Raw genomic sequence first — 23,581 nt, 5'->3', positions numbered from 1 at the left:
TTAGGGTTCCCGGCATTCTCCTGGTTCGGTCAAGGCCGGGAGAATTACTCCCCGCCGAAGAATGGCATGCTGGGAACTGTAGTTTCCTGCCGCAGCTCCGTGTCTCGGGGGCAGTAAAAGCCGCTAAGTCTGGCTCCATTGCTGGCACAGGACTTGCAGCTCCGAGGGGTTGTGGGGAGTCCTTGCTGGGGGAGGGGGTGGCGGGGGTCATCCCGAGAACCATTGGGCACATCCAGCCGGGTTAGCATCCGGGCCGGAGGCCGCCTCGGTCACGTGACTCCAGGCTCCCCAGGCGCCCGCGGCTCCTCAGCGCCGGCCCCGCCCCGCCCCGCCTCGCCCCGCCCCGCCCCGCCCGTCTGTCCGCCTGAGCCTCCCCCGGCGCTGCTGCCACCTCGCGCTCGGAGGCGTCACGGAACGTGCTCTCCTCTCCCCCTCCCCCTCCCTTCCCCTCCCGCCCTCCCCCACCTCCCCCTCCCGCGCCGAGACTCGCCGCCGCCGCCGCCGCCGCCGCCGCTGCTGCAGCCGCAGGAGTAGCCGCCGCCGGAGCCGCGCGCAGCCATGGCCGAGAATCCCGGCTTGGAGAACCACCGCATCAAGAGCTTTAAAAATAAGGGCCGAGATGTGGAGGTGAGTGTGTTTCCGCGGCTGCGGCCCGCCCGGCTCGCCCGGCCGCGCCGGCCCCGAGGCGGCGGGGAGGGGCGGGGGGCCGGCGCCGGGCTGGTTCTCGCCGGCTCGCGGTGGGTCGGAGTTGGCCGCCGCCTCCCGTCCCCGCGGCCAGGGGCTGGGCGGAGCGGGCGGCGGGACGCGGGCCGAGCTGCGGCCGCCCCCCGGAGCTGCCGGCGCGGAGACCTGGAAATGCCGGGGGTTTTGGCCCCGTCACGCGGGCGCGGCCTGCTGTCGCCGAGGAAGAGGTGTGGAGCTGAGGCGGGGTCCGCAGGCCGGGGCCTCGCGGGCCGGGGATGCTGCCGCCCGGATCTGTCGACCGCCGCGCCGAGGGGGCGGCCGCGCCTCGCGCCGGCTCGCCATGCAGCCTTCCGCCCGGCGCAGCCCCCTCGGCGCCTCCCGCGCTGCCGCACATGGAGCCTCGGCTCTGCCGGTCCCCGCGCCTACCTTCTGCGAGCCGGGCCCAGGCGGGCGGTGGCGGCCCGCAGAGGGGGGTGGGGACCAGCCGGGTAACTGACTTGTTTGAGGGTGGTGGATGGGGGAGGGTAGGATGCGCCAGGACCATTTTCTTGTATTCCGGTGCGGTTCTCCGGGGCAGTCGTGCTGAGCTTTTCCAGCTCGTACTCTGCTTACTGCTGGCATTTGGAGCAAGCCGAAGGTGGACAATAGTTCACCATCTATTGTGTGGGGGCTTTGGAAGAGACGTTGCTCCGACCTCCGCTCACCGGACCTGTTTTCTTAGCCATTTCTTGTAGTGGGGGGTGTGCATAGGATAACCATTTCTTTAACACGTTTTACTGAAATAAATTGGATACGTAACGTTCATACGGCCTGTGTATATCTCTTGCTCCAAGCTGGTAGAATTTCCAAGTGGTTGCAAAACTGTAAACATTCATTGTGGTCACTCAGTTCGTTGCTACTCAGCATGTTGCCATTGTCTCATTAAGGTGACATTAGCAGGTACTATTTGCAAACTCGGCTTATCCAGGCAGCGCTAGAGGTCTCTCTGCGGCTGCTAAAAGCAGTGTAGTATACTGCACAAACTTCGCTGGGACTCTGACCTCTAGATTTGTTAGGGGGAAAGTGTTTCAAGTCCACAGCCTCCTTTTCTAATACTAGGTGACACCATTTGCAGTTTTTGTCATTCTTGCTAAGGGGCTAGTGTGACTAAAAAGTGTGCTGTTTAGGGAGAGAAGGTGATGGGGGAAAATATGCCATTCAGTTCTGTTTTGTAGAAAAACAGAAAACTCAGGCAGTTTTTCTTACCTACAAAATTAAATACTAATTAGGAAATACCGTGGAATTCCCATTTGATTAAGACAAATAAAGGTCACCTATCTCTGTTCTGGTGGTTAAATTTCTTTTGTGAGAAATATTGATACTTACAAGCAAAAGTGAAACTTTTAGGAGTAGCAACAAGAAATTTTGGAACTGCCTCTTGTTATTGGTCCACTTGATGGTAAGAGTTAATTTTGAGCTTTTCCTTCAGTAATTGTTCTTGAAGCGTACCCCTATTATAAAGCAGAACTTAATGTAGTTTGAAAAATATCTGTATTGTTTGTACAGAAGAACTGGTTAACATTCTTTTCTCTCTTGGATATTGGTACAGGTTTTTGTCTTATTTTCTGCCTCTGTTGTGTTCTGGCAGCTCAGTGATACCTAGTAAGGACTCCAGCACGTAATAGGCACACAGTAAATATCTGCTGATAATCAGAATGTAACCAGTGACTTCCAGATGCATGAAAAAGATGCATGGTTGCTAAGCCTTTCAGAGCGAAAATATTGATCACAACATTACAATTCCCAGGGTACAAGAGGGTAACTAAGGCATGAAATAGCAGACATTCAAATGGTAGTTACATGTGGCAGACACTATACTAAGAGCTTCATGATACCTCTTTTAATCCTTATGTCAACTTTTTGAACTAGGAGTAGCTTCCCCACTTTACAGGAGGAAAGTACTTTAGATGAGGAAACTCAAGACTGCTTGTACAGCCTGCAGGAGGTCATGGAGTGGGTATGAGCATTCATTCATTCATTAATTGTCTACTGGGTATCTAACGCTGTTCATTCTGTACCTCAAGGAGTTTACCTTTATAGTTCAGTAGGAGTGTAGGAAAGTAAACTGGTAATTACAGTACAGTATGTCAGTAAGTTCTGAGAATGCATGAGAAGATCCGGACTTGGAGCTGAGCAGTCAAGGGAGATGTTCTGGTTGACTCCTAGTGGATGAATGGGAGTGAGCTGATCCTGTAGAATGAAAATTGGGCTGGGAGAGGGAGAGGGCAAGGAAGGGGCATTCCAGACGTCAGGGAGAGGTAATTGAAGAGTCCTGAGAATGTAGGACTCTTCAGTTACCGCTGTCATAGGACTGCTGAGAGAGAGGGATGCTAGAAATGTGACTAAAGGATGAACTGGGGATGATCAAGTGCCTTTATTGTAGAATTTCGTATAATTGAGACTAGACACCGTATCTAGTTTGGTCTCATCCATTTTGAAAACTGTATTACACTAGAAACTTATCTTGCAACTTAGCTCTGTGATTAAGTAGTAGTGATTATCAGGCTGTTTCAAAAACAGTGAGATGTACTTTAATGAAGTATCATTCCTGCCATTTCACATATAGGACAGATAAAGATAAAGCATAAGTTATATTTATAAACATAATTTATATATGTTTATATATAAATTATGCTTATATATAAATATAAATATAAGTTTATATTTATAAATTATATAGCGTGTATAACCCACTGATACACAAGATGTCAGGTGCAAGGATAAAATACATATTTTCTAATAAAAGTGTGGAGTTAAACCAGGGGATTGTAAGGAGAGGGTTGAGGAAGTAAGTAGTTTCATAGTCATTCAGTTGAGAATGCCTTCGTAGAAGAAAAGTTGGTGAGTTTTATAGGAAAGATATACTAAACTTGAACAGGGCGCATGAGAAATTAGTGAGTAACGATCCCAGTGGAAAAGAAGAGTTTAGATTAAAGACTGAAGAGAGGAAACTCCCAGGTGGCCTGTGGTGGTCTGAGAATAGTTTTGTGGCAAAGAGTTGCTTGGAAACTTCTTGATGAAGAGATCTGAGGGTATTTATTCCAGAGTAGAGTTAGGAGGTGTAACATGATTACAGCAATGGAAAAAGGTGATTGGCAGTAATATCTAGAATTAATTCTGGAGGACTGGTACTGTTATCCCATGTGTAAGGAGGGATTTTCCAAAAAATTGAGACAGGAGAGAAAAGGGATAAAGGTTGTCCTGAGGTTTATAGTTAGAAGTAGGGGAAGGAGTAATTATCATAGAGAGCAGTTTAAGGCTTGGGTAGGGGAAATGGATTTTGTAGCTACAACTAGGAAATACATAGTGAGTTCCATTTAGTAAAGACTTACAAATCAAACACACAGGTAACTGCCATCCAGGTCAAGTTTTTCTTGCTCCCATACACTTCAAGGATATGACATTTTCATTAGGGACAATAACTAATAATTGTTTTTAAATTCTTGATACTTATTGAATGTTTACAGTCAACCTGTACCAAGTACTTTATATGGATTATTTATCTAGTCTTCACAGTCCTATAAAGTATGTATATATTATTATCCACATTTACTGCCAAGGAAACTTGAAGGCTACAATTCTTAGGTAACTAGCCCCGAGTCCTAGGGTGGTTTAAATGGCAGAGCCTAGACTTACAGTGAAGCAGCATGACGCGAAAGCCAGAACTCCTGCTCGCTGTGCTTTCCTGTCTCTTCACTGAATGGAGCTTAAGACTTGTATGCTGCACATCTGAAGGTTAATTAATGGGGAAAATACTTAATACATCTTGACTATATCAGAGAAATCACTATTTTGATATTTTAAAACCTTGCTAATAAAAATTTTTGACATCCTGGGACTTCCTTGGTGACAAAGGGGTTAAGAATCTGCCTACCAATGCAGGGGACACGGGTTCAAGCCCTGATCTGGGAAGAGCCTACGTAGCGCGGAGCAGCTAAGCCCATGCGCCACAACTACTGAGCTTGTGCTCTAGAGCCCGTGAGCCACAACTAATGAGCCCATGCTCTGCAACTACTGAAGCCCGCACGCCTAGAGCCTGTGCTCCACAATAAGAGAAGCCACCGCAATGAGAAGCCTGGGCACTGCAACAAAGAGTAACCCCTGCTCTCCACAACTACAGAAAGCCTGCATACAACAACGAAGACCCAACACAGCCAATAAATAAAAATAAATAAATAAATTAATTAAAAGAATTTTTTTGACATCCTGTTTATCATTTGATTTATTTACCTTTTATTTCTTCACTTTTGCAAAGTTTCCTTTTTAGTAAGAAGCCAGTTCATTGGTTTCACTGAAAAATAATAACCCATACCCTTGGCCTTAAAACTTAAACTTTAGGCTTCAATTTCTAATACTAAGGATAAATAAATATTTTCTCATCCACAAATTCATCTAGCACTACCAAACTTGCTTTTCTCTCTAGAAGCTTTGTTGGTAAGAGACACTATCTAGCTGTTCAAGCTTAAAACCTTACCCTTGACTCCCTTCATATCTTCCTTTACTTTTCTGTGTTAGTCATCGGACGAGCCCTCATATTTTTACTGTTACGAACCTTACCACCCTGCCCTAGTTTAGGCCCCTGTCGTTGTCACCCATACAGGCGTGATAGTGGACCTGCTTTTGCTGTATCTTCCCTCCACAGTGTAGCTTATGGATCTTTCTGGAATCTTTCTGTGCTACTTTCCTGGCACGTCATCTCATTGCGTTCAGGATAAAATTAAAAGTCCTTAGCATGCCCCACATAATTTCACAAAATTATATTTCCTATGTGCTTTGTATTGCCATCCATGATAAAGCACTTACGGTGGTGGAGTAACTAATACGTTTCCTGTCCATGCCTTTATATATGCTGTTCTCCTGTATACCTTCTTTTGTTATCTGTTTAGTGGGGCTCACTCTGGCAAACCTTCTTCACTCAGACTCCTTCATTTATCTCTGGACACCAAGATTGCAGTTCTGCCATACCATGTCATTATAGTTCAAAAAAACCTCAAAAAAATTCTCCATGGGGCCTTTCCTGACTAATAATATAATTGGTACTATCAGTCCCTATTTTTTTTTTACTTCTCTCTAATGCTTTTTTCTAAGTGAGTTTTCCTTTACCTCTTTGGGATAGATTGCTGTGATACACAGCAAATTCTGTGTGTGTCACAGCTGGTAAAGTATATGGTCTCTGTCAAGAAGCCCACTGGTCGTAAGGACCTTGGGTCATTTAGTGACTGGTATATAAAATTTAATACTCTTTAAAAGAGACTAGATAATATACTTGGGAGTGAAAGGTATAATGTTATTTCTAAGATACAATAATTTCTTTTGTTATTGACTATGGCATTGATACTGTTGCCTAACCCTCCTTTGACAATCTGTTCTGCTGTATTTCTGTAACATAAGCTAATACTTACATGAATGATAAAGAGGAATGACATTAGTTCATGCAAAATTGGTGTTGGCTGATGTTTGATTTTTACCAGCACATTAACTGTTTAGCCCTCCCAAGTAACAGTAGTTGAACACAGTAGTTGAAGTACAGAAACAGTTGCAAATAGCAGGCCCAGGAGTGTGCCTCTTGGCTCCAGTTAACTATATGTTTTATCTTAAAGGTGCTTCCTGTTCCAAACATCTTGATGTATTTCCCTCTTTCTTCCTAATTTTGCAGAGCATGAAGTTTTTCAGGAATCTATATGTCATATAGCAGATACAGTATAATTATCTTTTCTTGAATTCAGTATTTGGACATATGATCTCTCCTGGTCCTTCTGCCTCATTGATTACTCTTTTTTGGTTGGCTTTGCTAACTCTTCTTTCTACCCGTTGACTATAGGCATGTCTTGGGCTTCTGTCCACAACTCACTTCTCTGTAGGCTTTTTCTTGCCCACATCAGCATCATTTCATAACTGTCATTTCAGTGTGTGGAACTTAAATCTGTTTTAATCACCTGCTGGAAGTTAATCATATGAGCATCACATCAGCTTCTCAAGCTCAAAGTGTTTAAAGCCTTTGTTTTTTCTTCTTTCTGTTTATGGCATCATCACTCACACAGTGACCTGAACTTGAAATTTGAGAGGTTTCTTGGACTCCTTCCTCATCTTCCACATTCAGATGCCAGTCATGTAGCTTGAATCTCTGTGCTGTCTCTGGATTTAGGCCCTGCCTCTCTATTCCACTGCCTCCAGCCTGCTTTGAGCCTTATTACTTATCATCTAGCAGTTTAAAAGTTGCCTCCAAAGTGGTGTTCTTCCTCCAATTCATGAGATTTTTCAGTGAGCCTGATCCTGATTATTTCTCCAGGTTCTGTGTCCGTCCCCTACTCCTCATCCCCATGCCTTAAGCTCTAGCAACACTGAACTTCTTATATACGTATACATAACCTGGAATCCTGCCCTCCACTGCCTGCCAATGCTATTTCTATTCTCAGGGCTATCCTGCTGACTGGAATATCCTTCCCTGTCTCCTGTTGCCTGGCTAATTCCTACCCCTCTTAAGTACTCATCTCTGGATTTAGCTCTTCTGAGAAATCTTTCTGAATCTCCCATCATCCTCCCAGGTTATTAAGAACCTTTCTTCCCTCATTGTAGTTAGATAATATATCTTTATTGTGGTTTATCTGTTTCTCCTGTGTATACTTCCATTGCCTAGTTTTTATTAGTACAGTGGCTGGAACAAAATAAAGCACTAAAATATTTCTTGAATGAGTACGTTCTTTGTAAGTACCACCGGCACAATAATTTTCCTACAGTATGTTTCTTAGCTGAAACTTTTAATCTTTTGGTGCCTTTTTAACTGCTTCCCAAATCAAGTCCAAACTTTTTATTATGATAGGTAAAATATTGGGAGATTAACACACATGCATAGTGAAATAATTTTTTAAAATTTCTTATACATCAATCATAGCAGTTTACTCCTGAAGACTTATGGCTGCTTCTCTGAAAAATAAGAGTGCATTCTTAAATAAATACCACATCACCCTGACATAATTAATCATTTCTAATAGCAGCTAATGTAATCCACATTTAAAATTTCCCAGTTGTCCTTTAATTTTTTTTTTTTTAACATTTGGTTGTTAGTGCTGTATAGCAAAGGGAGTTCAACTCGAGGATGGATGATGCCTTAGAGGACTGGGACGGGGAGGGTGGGGGGGGTCGAGGGGGGGAGGGTGGGGGGGTCGAGGGAGGGAGGGAATACGGGAATATGTGTATAAATACAGATGATTGAACTTGGTGTGCCTCCAAAAAATAAATAAATAAATAAAATGAAAACAAAACAAAACATTTGATTGTTAGAATCGTGATTACACAAGATCTGATCACATTTGGTTATGTTTCTTAAGTCTCCTTTAATCTAGAACAGGCTCCTCCCACCATGTTTTTTATTGTGGTAAAATATACATGATACAAAATTTACCATTTTAGCCATTTTAAGTGTACCGTTCTGTGGCATTAAGTTCACGCACATTGTTCTGTAACCATTTCCACTATCCATCTCCAGAACTTCTTCATCTTTGCCAACTGAAACTCTGTCCCCATTTAACAGTAATTACATTTCCTCTCTCCCCAGCCCCTGGCAACCTCTCTTTTTTCCATCTTTATGAATTTGACTCTTCTGGGAACCTCATATAAATAGAATCATACAGTGTTTCTCCTTTGTGACTGGCTTATTTCACTTAGCATGATATCTGCAAGGTTCATCCATGTTGCAGCATGTGTCAAAATTTCCTTCCTTTTTATGACAGTAATATTCCATTGTATGGACATACCGCATTTTGCTTATCCATTTATCCACTGATGGATCCTTGGGTTGCTTCTACCTTTCTGCAGTTTTCCCCCACCGTTTAAAAAATGCCATTAATTTGGTGCAAAAGAAAGCAGGTCAGTTTTCTTATGTTAAGTCAAACCACATGAAATTGCCATTTTTGAGGTTCAGAACAGCCAAATATCACCAATTTCATGTGGTTCAACCTATTAGATTGTCCTGATTACTGGATATGTCTTTCTTTGTGGTGTTGCTTAACTTGTTCCTCCTATTTCTTACCACCCTCTGAATTTTCTGTAAACTGGAGGTTGGTTTTAAAGGCTTAATTATCTTTAGTTTAAGTATTTTTGGTTTAAAAAACCTTCAGGGCTTCCTAGATGGTGCAGTGGTTGAGAATCCGCCTGCCAATGCAGGGGACACAGGTTCGATCCCTGCTACAGGAAGATCCCACATGCCGCAGAGCAACTAGGCCCGTGTACCACAACTATTGAGCCCACGTGCTGCAACTACTGAAGCCCACATGCCTAGAGCCCGTGTTCCACAACAAGAGAAGCCACGGCAATGAGGAGCCTGTGCACCACAATGAAGAGTAGCCTCCACTCACCGCAACTAAAAAGAAAGCCCGCGCACATCAAAAAAGACCCAACACAGCCAATTAAATAAATAAATAAATAAATAAATAAATTTATTTAAAAAAAATAAAAAAAAACCTTCAGTTGGTGTTGCTATGTGCTTCAGAATATATCCTAATAGTGACGTTAGACTGATCAGGCAGTTCAGATGGTAAAGAGTAGTTTAATGTTGTGATGTCAGAGTTATCATATTTGATGAAATGAATTTTAGTTGTTTGGGTGAAAAATGTAAAGACTTGAATAACATTTGAAGTGAAAAAGTCACCTGACTTCTTGGGATCCAGTAAAGGAGTTAGAAAATGTATCTAGAAAATCTAATTTCTTTCTTTCTTTTTTTTTATAAATTTATTAAATATTCAGGAGGATGTAGCTATACTGTAGTTTTGCTGTTAAGAAAAAAATTGTCGCAGCTTAGGAAACCAACATTAGCAATTAAAACATAGTAAAATAGGGACTTCTCTGGTGGCACAGTGGTTAAGAATCTGCCTGCCAATGCAGGGGACATGGGTTCAGTCCCTGGTCTGCGAAGATCCCACATGCCATGGAGCAGCTAAGCCCATGTGCCACAGCTCCTGAGCCTGTGAGCCACCGCTACTGAACCCACACGCCACAACTGCTGAAGCCCATGTGCCTAGAGCCGGTGCTCCGCAACAAGAGAAGCAACCACAGTGAGAAGCCTGTGCACCGCAACGAAGATGCAACACAGCCAAAAGGAAGGGAAGGAAGGAAGGGGAAAATGGTAAAATAAGTCATGACTGTATTTACTTGGAATTAATCATTCTGAACTGTTGAGTTTTCTGGATTATAAGTTTGTTTATATACCAAATTTTTTTTTATTTTTGAAATGCCAGTGTTTCTGAAAATGTCCTATGCGTTTCTCTGCCTTCTTAAATAGAATATGATTTAGCTGTTTTCTTGGTTCTTGAAAATCACCATTATGTATATGGCTATTAATTTTTGCTTTTATGTAAGTGATGCCTTTCAGTTACTAGATTTGTCAGAATTTTGGCCTTAATTTCTAATTTTATGGAGTTTTTGCTCTTTATAATTTTTTTGCTTGTCATTCCCTTGCTTAGTCTGTCAGGTTGCTGTTTGATATCATCAGCATATTTACCTGTAGTAGCTCCTCTCTTCCCTTTTAATTTGTTGCTTCATACACAGTTTATATCCTAGTGACGTGGGTAAACAGATTTATTAAACGCTTATATAGCATTTGCTATGTGCCAGGCAGGCACTGTTAATCAAAGATTGTAAATACGAATAATACTTTCCTTGCTCTAGGGAAGTTCAGTTGGTGGGAGAGACCGATATCTAGGCAGATACTTAATGTGCAGTATGATAAATTCTGTGATACAGATTCATAATTTGCAAAGTGTGATGAGAACATGGAGAAAGGGAGTGACTATATCTGGGGAAACTGAGTAAGGTTACACAGAAGATTACCCTTGAGCTAGGTCCTGAAGGAGGAGTTTGCCAAGACAGAAGGAAAGATAGCATGTGTAACAGTGACTACATCACGGAGTGTTAAAAGCATGGCATGTTCAAGCAACAGTTGATATGGTGATCTTATATCTATTCCCCCTTCTTTTGGAAACAACATTCTGCTTTCGCCTCTGGAAGCTGCTCTTCTTCCATTGGATACCTCTTGGTGAAATTTTTCATCTAAATGCTCCAGCTTCCTTTGGTTAATTAAAGTGCGTCACTCTTTCTGCATAACACAAAATAGGCCAATCGTATATTGTCCCCTGGCTTTTAAATCTTGAGTGAGCTAATACTGGGACCTAAGTGATTCATCCTGTCAGAAGAAATCTTCCATTAATTCCTGCCACCTAGGTCTTTGCAATTGATTTCATCCTAATTTTTTCATAGATTTGATTCTTTAGCTTTTCCTTTGGTTCTTTGAATAGTTCTGTATTTTTCCAGTAAATTCTCCAGTCTCCCTGCCTCCTGTTGTATCTTTTTTTTTTAATATTTATTTATTTGCTTGCACTGGGTCTTAGTTGTGGCAGGAGGGCTCCTTAATTACCTCTCACTGGCTCCTTAGTTGTGGCACTTGAGCTCCTTAGTTATGGCATGTGGGCTCCTTAGTTGTGGCATGCATGTGGGATCTAGTTCCCTGACCAGGGATCAAACCCAGGCCCCCTGAATTGGAGCATGGAGTCTTAACCCTGTGCCACCAGGGAAGTCCCTCCCCTTGTATCTTAAATTAACTCAAATCTGTTTTTTATAGTTTGCAACATATCTCTAATTTTAGGTGATGACTATCCTGGTTTGGTTAGGACTGAGGGAGTTCTCAGGACACAGGGCTTTCAGTGTTCAGACCAGGAAAGTCCTGGGCAAACCTTAACAGATTGGGTACTCTAACTGGAGCAGTTCGAAGTAAGGATGAGTTTGGGGAGCCAAACGTTGTTCAGATGGAAATATTCAGTACGCAGCTGAAAATGTGTGCAGAACTAGCTTGCTTCAGTTATTTCACTCAGCAGTTGTCTGAATTCTGAACTAAGTGTGAGGGATAAAATAATGAAAATAATGATTGTTGAGCACTTACGCTCACAAGATTGTCATTATACAGATGAAGAAAATGAGTTAAGTAATTTGCTTAACAATTTATTGACCAGAGACGTATTAATACATCTTCTGTTACTTGAGTATTATTGGCTGGAGACCTATCAATACATTTTTAGAGTGATCCCATTACCATCACCACACGAAGCTGTCAGAGCTTAAAACTGATCAGGGCTCATTATACAGCTTGTGGTTGTCGTCTCCATTCATGTTCTGCTCTTAGGTTTCTGTCCCGCCCTTGTGTGCATTATAAATGCAGGTTTATTGCTGTAAAGTTTTCAAGCATGATGCATCATGAAATTTTGAGTGAAGGATTTTTTGGTGCATTTTATGCAGATACTTTCTCTGATTGTCCGAGCAGCATATATACTAGTGTCTCAGAAGATGATAGTTCTTCAGAATATAGTTTTGATTCAAACGATGTGGATATTAGACCAACAAAAAACCAAAAAACCTTGGTGATTGATTCTAATATGGAAAATGAAAATGAAACAGTATTGGAGAATGCTCCTTTGCTTCTACAGAAGAGTGGGTTGAAGACAACATTTCATGAAAATTAGAAGACTTTACAGGTGTGTCAGGTGTTAACTATTGAATGTAATAGCCCACAAAGAGTAAAATAACAGAATTAATTTTTGGTGACGACTTGGTCAAGTTGGTCACTTCTCAAACAAACATGTATCACCAACAGAATGAAAAATCATATAAAAAGTATAATAAGGCTTTAAAGTGGACTGACATAACCGATAGTGACATGAAGTTTCTTGGATTGATAATTTTGATGGGACAGATAAGAACGTCACATTAGAAAGAATACTAGTCAACTGAGCCCTTACTTGAAACACCTATCTTTCCAAAGATCATGACGAGAAGAAAGTTCGAACAAATAAAAGAACATATTCTAGAGGAAATAATACCCACAGGACTGAAAAAAAAGAATGCCACCGGAAAGCGTAGAGTCTGCTCTTCCAGGGGAAACCGCAGTGAAACACGGTATATTTATAATAGTTGTTCTGTTCCCCTGCACAGAGGTGCCTGCTATACTGCCTGTCACAGTCTAATGGAATATTAGAATGCTTTAGTAAGACATGTACAAAGTTTCAAATAAGTACACTGAGTGCAAAAAAAGTTGTTATTCACTCAAACAGATGTTTCAGTATTCACTTACATAACAAATCACAGGTCATGGGGTTAGTTTCTGCAAAAATCCCCTGGTCAATAATGTGTTAAGAACATAGGACTAGGAAGAGGTAGAACTGGCATTCAGTGCTAGATTTCCTACGTTAAAATCCTGTGCCCTTAATAACCATTCCCCTACTTCGCCTCAGGGTCTCTGCTCAAGGAAGACGAGTACACAAACAATGTAAAAGTGAACAAATAATTATTATAATGAAATTATGTAGAGAGTACAGTCGGCACATAGGGAAAGAGCGTGGGTTAGTCAGAAAAGAATTTGTGGAGATGATTGTGCCTAAGTTAAAGCTAGAAAAATGTGTAGTTATTTCTTTGGTAGTAAATCTTGGGTAGGCCTGGAAGAAAGAGACAGCATCATATACTCTGGGGAACTAAATTCATGCAGTATTTCTTATAGGTGGAGTGATTAGAAAGTTTGAAAAGATGGGCTGGGGCCAGATTGAGAAAAAGCTTTACTGTGGGGAAAATTTTAAATTGGGAAGTGGGTTTTATGCATTGAGAACTGTTGCTTTGGTTGTACCATAGGAGATCGATTGGTGAGGATGGGAGGAGAGCTTGGGAGGAACAGAAAACTCTCAGGGGTCTCAGAGATAAGTGGCCTGAGTAATAGCACTGGCACTGGGGGGCCAAAGGTAGGAAGTTATCAGGACTATTTACTTCGTATATTTTACCTTCCAGAACAGAGAAGATAAACTTTACAGAACTTTTTCTATGAAGGGCCATAATATTTCTAAAAGCCTAAATATTTTAGGCTTTGATGGCCATACTATTTATGTCACAACTATTCAACTCTGCCATGAGCATGAAAGCAGCCATTGACAATAGGGAAACAAAGCTTATTTACAAAATTAAATGGAGGACTGGATTTAAGAAAATGGCTCACAGGCGCTAGTTTGCCTACCCCTGTTCTAGGATGATGTGGCCAGTGGTGAAGATTTGGAAAATACTTCAAACAATGATTAGGGTGTGTAAGATAGGGATGAGAAGAAAAGAGGACTAGGAGGAAAGAACCCCAGGAACCACATCATTTTAGAGGACTAGTGAAAGTGCCACTGAAGAATGAGTCTGTAGGAAGCTTACAGCAAAGTTGCATCAGAACTTTAGGAGAGAAGAGTTTCCTGAAGGAGGGATAACAGTCACAGCATTTAAATGCTGCAGAGGAGAGGTGTGATGAGGACCTGAAATAAGCTGTTGATGGTGGTTGGGGGCTGCTGATTAAGTGGAAAACTCAGAGAGTGGTGGAGGCTGGGAGCTAGGTTATGATAGAGTAAGGAGTGAATTGGAATTGAGGTATCAGATGGAACCAGTCAGTAGAAACTCAGTTTAAAAATTTGGTACTCATGGGAAGGAGGCACCACAGGTTAGCTTGAGGAGGAAGTAAGGTTAAAAGAATTATTTCTGTTGTTTCTCAGTTGTTGAGAAGTGTGGGATTGACGACTGTTTGTAGGCTAAATCGAAGAAACCAGAGCAAAAGAGACTTAAGGACCTGGCTAGAAAAGGAATAAATGATTTAGCCTGGAGTACTGGGGAGCTGTTAGGGAGGTGAAGTAAGAGATACATGTGGTGTGGTTTTGAAGGGGCCTCAGTTGGGAAGGACTTGGCGAACTAGAGATAGAAATGAGGATGGGCTGCAGTAGGGTAGGGAAACTGGAACAGATTATGCCTGATGGCCTCTGTTTTCTCTGACAAGGTTATCTCCAGAGAATGGAGTCTAAGAGGGGTAATACTTGAAGAAAAGGTTTTTGGGAGAATGCAGAATATCTAGGAATGAAGGCCTAGCGGAGATAAGTGCAGTCATCCCTTGGTATTGGCGGGGAATTGGCTCCAGGAGCCCCTTCGGATACCAAAATCTGGATGCTCAAGTCCCTTTAAAAATGGCATATGTAGTACAATGAATACAGTTGGCCCTTCAAATCTCGGTGGACTGACAGTACTATAGTGTTATTTTGGTAAGAATTGTGAACAGTTTTCAGTTGATTGCATCAAATTTAGCTATGAAAGCATCCTGGATTATAGTTAGAATTGTTAGTTAAGCCAAATATAAAGTGTAGAAATCATACTCACTTGAATCATTAAAAAATTGAACTAGCAAGTTGCAGAACTGAGTCCAGACCCTTTTTCCCACGGATGTGGAAACTGACGGTGTAGAGAACTAATGAATGTTGTCCACTCACCTAGTTGATAACCAGGTTTTCAGATCCCAGTACTTGGGTAACACAACACACTTAAAAACAAAGCTATATTTTAGAAAACTTTGAAACATACAATAGTAGAATAATATATGGAACTCCTGTATACCATTTTAAAACAGGTATAATTTTTGTCCAGTCTTGTTTCATTTATATTCCTACCCACTTTTGCCCTTCCCTGGAATATTCTGGAGCAAATTTCAGGTATCCTGTTTTATATGTCAATATTTTCACATGTATGTCTAAAAAGTAAGTCTGATGGTGACATCGATTCCAGTGTGTGGGTTTTTTTCCCCACACTAGGCAATTCTCCCACACCCCCGGGTGTCCTACAGTTCAACTAAATTTTGATGCCACCTACTGGGAGATAGCATCAGATTCCATGGGTTAAGGGTTCAGTCCTACAGGACTGTTCCCCACTCCCTGCCTGTGTTCTGTCAGCAGATCATAAACCTCCTCGTGTGCATACATAGATGATAAAACAACCTAGAAGCTAGGCATTTTGTGATAATAATCTGTGTAGCAGAGAGCCATGGACTATACAGCTAGTATCTTTTTGTAAGTTTGAACTAATTTAGTTAACTTGAATCTAGTTCCTTGAATACCATATATATGCGTCTTGGTTTTGGAATTAGGAACATTTATTGAGGCTTTTTTTGTTTTTAAACTTTGCAAAAATAAATTTTTAATAACTTTAACAACTGGTGTTTTAAACAAAAAATAGAAGTAGTTAGAATATTTTGAGAATGGTGCTGCATGACATTAATTTGTGTACTAATTCACATTAGTAGTTAATTATCTTCACTTATACTTTTATTTATTCTACTTACTATTAAAAATTAAATATATTTAAAGGGGAAGAGAAGATGAAAATATAAATCATGATTCTAAATAAGAAAAAATTTTTAAATTAAATTTATATTTTGGCTGCTTTGGGTCTTTGTTGCTGCACATGGGCTTTCTCTAGTTGCGGCAAGTAGGGGCTACTCTTCGTTGCAGTGTGCGGGCTCCTCATTGTGGTGGCTTCTCTTGTTGCAGAACATGGGCTGTAGGTGTGCAGGCTTCAGTAATTGCCACACTCGGGCTCAGTAGTTGTGGCTCTCGGGCTTAGTTGCTCCGTGGCATGTGGGATCTTTCTGGACCAGGGCTCGAACCTGTGTCCCTTGCACTGGTAAGCAGATTCTTAACCACTGCACCACCAGGGAAGTCCCTAGATAAGAAAATGTTAACATTCAGATACATTCACAAGTTTTAAGGAGAAAGTTTATAAACTGGTAATTCCCAGTTAAGACGCTCATACTATTTAATGATAAAATGCAAATTTATTCTTGTATGAGAATAAATTCTCATTGCCTAAAATCTTTCAGTAGGCGTGACAATAATTTAAAATGCTTCCTTGATCCCCTTGGACAATTTAAAGTTTCTGTTATGGACTGTGCATGGTAGCAGCAGTGTTTTCAGTTTTGTGCTGAATTCTGAGAACATTGTTTTTTTGTTTTTTGTTTTAAATTTTATTCGTTTTTTATTTATTGGCTGCATTGGGTCTTTGTTGCTGTGCACGGGCTTTCTGTAGTTGTGGAGAGCAGCGGCAACTCTTCATTGCAGTGTGCAGGATTCTTATTGCAGTACCTTCTCCTATTGTGGAGCACGGGCTCTAGTTGTGTGGGCTTCAGTAGTTGTGGCGCTCAGGCTCAGTAGTTGTGGTGCACAGGCTTAGTTCCGTGGCATGTGGGATCTTCCCAGACCAGGGGTCAAACCTGTGTCCCCTGCATTGGCAGGCAGATTCTTAACCATTGCGCCACCAGAGAAGTCCCCAGGAACGTTGCTTTTGATTGGATAAAAGAATTGATACTTGGATGTTAGAGTTCTATGATGGCTGGGCATTTTATTTTATTTTCTAAGGTTTGTGAATGTGGGGCTAATGGAGACTAACATTTTTGTGTGTCCTTTGAAACTTTGGGAAAGTGGAATATTTGAGAGTGTGTTGAGCTAAATTAATCAAATTTTGGAATACAGAGAGAAAGTACATAGACTATACACGGATTACGGTAAAGTGCAAACAGCATTGTCAGTGAATATGACTCAACGCAAATTCAAATTTAACATTAGTTGTTCAAATTGCCTTTTTTTGATATTGTGGAGTAGAGGGAAAGAAAAATGAAATAAAATCTCTGCCTTCAAGGGGTATTTTTTTTTTTATTTTAACAGTTTTTAATGAGAGTTGTATACAAGATTATCCCTGCATCTTCTCTATTGTTTCTTCCTTATATTTCCACTTTTTCTCTCCTCCTTGGCAGGGTTTGGCTTTATGTTTGAGGATCTTTTTGCGGTCTTTGTCTAGTTTTAGCCTGGTGATAACCACCTTGCTGGGGTGAATGCCCACATGGACAGTTGTGCCAATAGCCTTCTCCCACTGCACTGGTTCAATGTGTAGATGATATATTTCTTCCTGTAAACCTGGACTGCTTTGCCAATTTGCTGCCCTTTGTAGTGCCCTCGTACAACCTGAACTTCATCATCTTTTCGGATAGGCATGGATTGGACATTGTCTCAGATCTTTAGAAAGAGTGGAAGACATAATCTTCCTGCGAATTTCGGAAGGTACATTGAAATGCCTTTTCCAATTCTTGCTTTGGTCAGAAGTCACAGAGGAATTGAACTTCACTTTGGCTGCTGGTGCTTCAGCAATGGCCCAGAAAGGGAGGGGGTTTTTAATCTAACAAATAAATACAGCTATAGATAACTATAAGACGTGATTGTTTAATAAAAGTAAAGGTGATTTGGGAACATAGAGGAGGGACAAGTGATCTCTGGCCTTAAAGATTTGACAGAGCTTTATAGTGGAAATGACATGAACTAGGAATGTTTCATGGTTTGAACAAGATGTTTAATTAGATAAATGTATATCAGAAACAGTTTTTCTCTTAAGCTAATTTCTCGATGACCTTCCCTCTATTTTGTTGCGGGGACTCAGAGTATTAGCACGAGGGTCTGTTAGATCAATGTTTCTCATCTGATGTGTTGCCCTAGGGATTGCCAGCCGGGAATCTGGGTGGTGGAGCCCTTGCAGTCCTGTCCCGTAATCTCAGTGTGCTGTACAAATGTTTTGTGTGTGTGTGTGTGTGTGTGTGTGGCGCTATGATGCGAAAGGCTGGAAAGTGCTTTTTTAGATTACTTAATACTTCTCTTTCGGTAATAAGTTCTTTAGAATATTGTTTAACTTTTGTGAAAAGCAGCTAGAATACTTTCATAATAAGAACACATTCTGGATAAATTGTAATAGATACCAGTGCAGACAGACTCTTCTAGTAAACTTGACATTAGCTCCATGTAGTGATTAGGTGGCCCTACCAGGTTTTTTAATTCTCAGATTTGTATTTGTGAACATGGTGGCATTGAGGATATGACGTTCGTGGTCATGGCTACACTTTAAATATAATGCGACCAATATAATATTCCTTTGTGTGCTTTTCTTCTGGTAAACATAGTAGGTAGTGACGTATTTCTGAGAAAACTATAGTCCTCTCAGCAGGACAGATACTTGGGACAAGAGAAGTTGGGGAAATTTGCTTATGGTAGGGACAGCCTTGAGAGGAAGTCCAAAGCTCACTTCCAGTAAGAGGCAGAAAAGGGAGAAGCAGAAGAGAAACTTAAAGTTCTGAGTTTACAACAAGGAAGAAACCAGGCATCTGGACACCCAGGCCCAGGTGTTAGAGGAGTGCCCTAGTTGTGACTGCCACCAACTGTTGAGTTCAGGATATAGTTGTAGATTTTGGGGGCTGGTGTGGTTTGAAATGCCCCCACCCCTGCCAATTGTATTGAAGAGGAGAAATTGGAGTCCTAACTTACTTGTGTCAGTGAAGGGGACTAAGGTGAAGGTGTCAATGGGATAGTTTTTGTGCTATGGACTTTCATAATATGGTTACTTTTTGTTTGTTGGTTTTGGTTTTTGTTAGTGAAGTAGAAGATGTCTGGTGTCTTGGTATTTCAGGGATCTTAAGAAAGACTCTGCACTTCCCTGCTCTTCTTGTTCAGTTCCGCTGCTTAGTAAATGTCAGTTTATGTAAATAAATAAGTACAGCATTAAATACGTATCATATAAAACATTATTGTATGTTGTATTTATTTATAACAGTTATGGGTTAGTTATTGACTGCTTACAAATTTTTTTAATTACAGGGAATATTTATTAACTGCTACAGTGGCGATAAGAACCACAGACCCAGTGCACAATATAGTATTACTAGCAGAAAAAAATTAGAATGTTGTTGGTAATTATATATTATAGCAAAATTAATCTTCGAGGCAATTTAATTTAGGAAGGGTTTTAAATAATTTGAGTATTTCTCAGTAATGAACTTATTTTAAATTACGGGGTAATATACATACTGATCATGTAAATTCAAAGGAGAAAATGAGACATATCACTCTCACTTGCCACCTCTCTTCCTGCAGGTAACAACTGCTTTTAGTGAACTTTGCTGAGTTATGTTTATCCATTTTAAGTGTTTAACTTGATGAGTTTTGACAAATAATTACTCCCTTGTAAGCACCATCACAATCAAGATGTAGAATATTTCTGTCCCCCTCAAAAGTTCCCCATGTCCCTTTGCAGTCAGCTCTCCCTTTCCCCCAGCTGCAGGCAAATACTAGTTTCCTTTCTGTCATTGTAGATGAGTTTGCCTTTTCGACAATTTTATGTAATGTAATCACAATACACACTCCTTTGTGTTTGGCTTTTTTGTTTGTTTAATATAACATTAATGTTGTTTTGTTTATTTGGAGTTCATTCTTTTAAATTGCCGACCCATGTTCCATTGTCTGCATATATCGCAATTTGTTTATCCATTCACTTGTTATTGGACATTTGGGTTCTTTCCAGTTTTGCACACTTATGAGTAAAACTACTTATGATATTTGTTTGCAAGTCTGTGTGTGTGTGTGTGTGTGTGTGTGTGTGTGTATGTGTGTGTGTTTCTTTGGATAAATACCTGGGAGTAAACTGGCTGGGTTATATGGTAAGTATCTCTTTAAACTTACTTGAAACTCTTTTCCAGAGTGGTTGTAGTATTTTACATTCCTATCAGTGGTTTTTGAGTTCCAGTTGCTCCACATCCTCACCAGTGTTAGCAGTGCTTTAAATTTTTGTCATTTTAGTGAGTGTGTGTGTAGTGGTGTCTTGTTATGGTTTTACTTTGCATTTTTCTTCTGTTTCCTTCTCAATTTGTTAGTTTCACCTTTTTCATTTAGCTTTATAATTCATTTTGGATTAATATTTGAGTATACTTTTAGATAGGGGTTGTTGTTTTTCCAGCACTCATTGAATAACCTTGGTACTTTTGTTGCAGATCAATTGATCGTATATGTATGGACCTGTTTCTGAACTCCATTCAGTTTTATTGATCTGTATGTCTATCCTTATGACATTACCTCACTGTCTTTTGCCGTAACTTTGTAGTAAGTCTTGAAATCAACTTATGTAGATCTTCTAACCTTGTTCCTCCTTTCAAGATTGTTTTGGCTACATAACAGACATCTGTAGATCATTCACGCAACAACAGCAGAATACACATTCTTCTCAAGTTCACATGGAATATTCTGCAGAAGAGATCATATGTTAGGCCATAAAAGAAGTCTCAAATTTTAAAAAATATATTAGAGTCACACTAAATATGTTGTCTGGCCACAGTGGAATAAAATTAGAAATCAATAACAAAGAAATTTGGAAAATACACAAATAATGTGGAAATTAAACAGCACATTTCTAAATAACCATCAGGTCAAATAAATCACAAGGGAAATTAGAAAACACTTTGAGATGAATAAAAATGAAAACACAACATATCAAAATTTACTGGATGAAGCTAAAACAGTACTAAGGGAAATTTATAGCTGCGAATACTTACATTAAAAAAAGAAGTATCAACTGAACTTAAAGCAAGCAAAAGGAAGGAAGGGAAGGGAATAATAAAAACTAGAGAGGGCATAAGTGAAATAGAATAGAAAAACAGTAGAGAAAATCAGTGAAACCAAAAGTTATTTCTTTGAAAGTATCAGCAGAATTCACAAACCTTCAGCTAGACTGATGAAGAAAGAGAGAAGACTCAAATTACCTTATGGAAGTAAAACAGATAATAAGGGAATACTGTGAACAGTTATAAGCCAGAAAATTACATAACCTAGATGAAATGGAAAAATTTCTAGAAAGGCACAAACTACCAGACTGACTCAAGAGGAAATAGAAAATCTGAATAGCATTGTAGTGAATAAAGAGATTGAATTCATAATCATAAAACTTCCCACAAAGAAAAGCCCAGGACCTGAAGGCTTCACTGGTGAATTCTACTAAATATGGTATATTCATTCAATGGAATATTATTCAGATACAAAAAGAAGTACTGAAATATGCTACAACGTGGGTGAATCTCAAAATCATTATGCTGAGTAAAGAAGCCAAACAAAAAAAAGGCCACATATTATGATTCTATTTATATGAAATGTCCAGGCAGTCAGAGATACAGAAAGTAGATTTATGTGAAATTCCAGGCAGTAGATGCATAGATACAGAGAGTAGACACAGGGGATATAGAGTAGGAGTATGGGGAATGAATGATAAAGGGCATGTGGTTTCTTTTTGTGGTAGCAAAGTGTTCTAAAATTAGATAATGGTGATGGTTGCACAAGTCTAAATATATTGAAACCCACTGAACTTACATTTCAAAGAAGTGAATTTTATGACGTGAATTATATCTGAATAAAGCTGTTATTAAAGAAAAAGGCAAATTATGCCTAATACTAGCACACATTACCTGACTTAAGGCATTTAGAATGGAAAACTCTATGTAATAAGAGTAACGTGGAGTTCTGTCTTCCAGTAATGCTGCAGTACCTTAGAGTTATTGAACAACTACAAGTTCTGGACAAAATATATTAAAAATTTCACTTAAAGGTACTGGAGAGTAATCAAAAGTAGGCAGAAACTGGAGGGGAGTCTATTAAAACATAACTGTGTGATGAAATTCGTTAGTTAGTGGATTTTAGTATGAGGTTCACTATAATTTTCTCTCTTCTTAGAGCAGAATACTACAGCCTTATTGGCTTGAAGTATAAGAGCACAGAGTTCCAGGCTGACAAAACAGCCAGAAACTTAGTGGGAAGCCCTGGAAGATCAGGAGCTATAAAGAGAGAGTCGAAAATTTGCCCAAATGCTTGGCAGTCTGCTGTACTATGCATGTACTTGTGGTGTGCACATGTGCGCACACATGCAAATGCTGGATCATGTAGTTTAAGTTGAGTAGTAGAACATTAATTCTCTATAGATTGTTTTCAGTTAAAGTTTCGAATTGTAATTCCTAGTGAGAAAACTAATAAAAAAATAAAAAGGCAAACCTAAAAGGCTAGTAGAGCAACCAAACAGAATACTGAAAAAAATTGATTAACCTTAAAGAAGGCAGGCAAGTGGAAATAGAGAAACAGACAAAAAATAGATGAGACAATAGAAAACAAAAACAGCACAACAAATGCCTAATTTCAGCCACATCAATAATTGCATTAAATATACATGAACTAAAGTACTCCAATTAAAAGGCAGAAATTGTCAGACTGGGTTAAGGAGCAAGACCCAACTGTATACTGTCCACAATAGCTGCATTTTCTTTTTCTTTTTCTTTTTTTTTAAAAACAATAAACTGCATATATTTAGAATGTACAATTTGGTATCCCAATCTCCCAACTCATTCCCCCCAACCCTCCCCACTTTCCCCACTTGGTGTCCATATGTTTGTTCTCTACATCTGTGTCTCTATTTCTGTCTTGCAAACTGGTTGATTTGTACCATTTTTCTGTAGTCCACATATATGTGTTAATATACAATATTTGTTTTTCTCTTTCTGACTCACCTCACTCTGTATGACAGTCTCTAGGTCCATCCATGTCTCTAAAAATGTCCCAGTTTCATTGCTTTTTACAGCTGAGTAATAGTCCATTGTATATATGTACCACTTCTTCTTTATCCATTCATCTGTTGATGGACATTTAGGTTGCCTCCATGTCCTGGCTATTGTAAGTAGTGCTGCAATGAACATTGGAGTGCATGTGTCTTTTTGAATGATGGTGTTCTCTGGGTATATGCCCAGCAGTGGGATTGCTGGGTCATATGGTATTTCTATTTTTAGTTTTGCAAGCAACCTCCATACTGTTCTCCATAGTGGCTGTATCAATTTACATTCCCACCAGCAGTACAAGAGCATTCCCTTTTCTCCACACCCTCTCCAGCATTTACTGTTTGTAGATTTTCTGATGATGCCCATTCTAACTGGTGTGAGGTGATACCTCATTGTCGTTTTGATTTGCATTTCTCTAATAATTAGTGATGTTGAGCAGCTTTTCACATGCCTCTTGGCCATCTGTATGTCTTCTTTGGAGAAATGCCTATTTAGGTCTTCTGCCCATTTTTTGATTGGGTTGTTTGATTTTTTGATATTGAGCTGGATAAACTGTTTATATATTTTGGAGATTAATCCTTTGTC

The 23,581-nt window shown here is 40.1% G+C and overlaps 1 protein-coding gene and 1 pseudogene across 1 annotated transcript in view; one reads left to right on the top strand and one right to left on the bottom strand.

The window, feature by feature from the left end:
* The first annotated feature begins 438 nt into the window (after window positions 1-438).
* Window positions 439-23,581, top strand: part of KPNA3 (karyopherin subunit alpha 3) — an 89,784-nt gene continuing 66,641 nt past the window's right edge. The window contains exon 1 of the mRNA XM_057707146.1: window positions 439-627. Within this exon, the coding sequence (XP_057563129.1) occupies window positions 559-627 (69 nt within the window). The 5' untranslated portion in view covers window positions 439-558. The remainder of the gene's footprint in view (window positions 628-23,581) is intronic.
* Window positions 17,287-20,168, bottom strand: LOC130835922 (60S ribosomal protein L26-like; annotated as a pseudogene).

This window comes from Hippopotamus amphibius, chromosome 14, assembly GCF_030028045.1.
Source record: "Hippopotamus amphibius kiboko isolate mHipAmp2 chromosome 14, mHipAmp2.hap2, whole genome shotgun sequence".
Classification (NCBI taxonomy): Eukaryota; Metazoa; Chordata; class Mammalia; order Artiodactyla; family Hippopotamidae; genus Hippopotamus; species Hippopotamus amphibius.
Note: the sequence above shows the minus strand (reverse complement) of the source record. Positions and strands in the feature narration are given on the sequence as shown.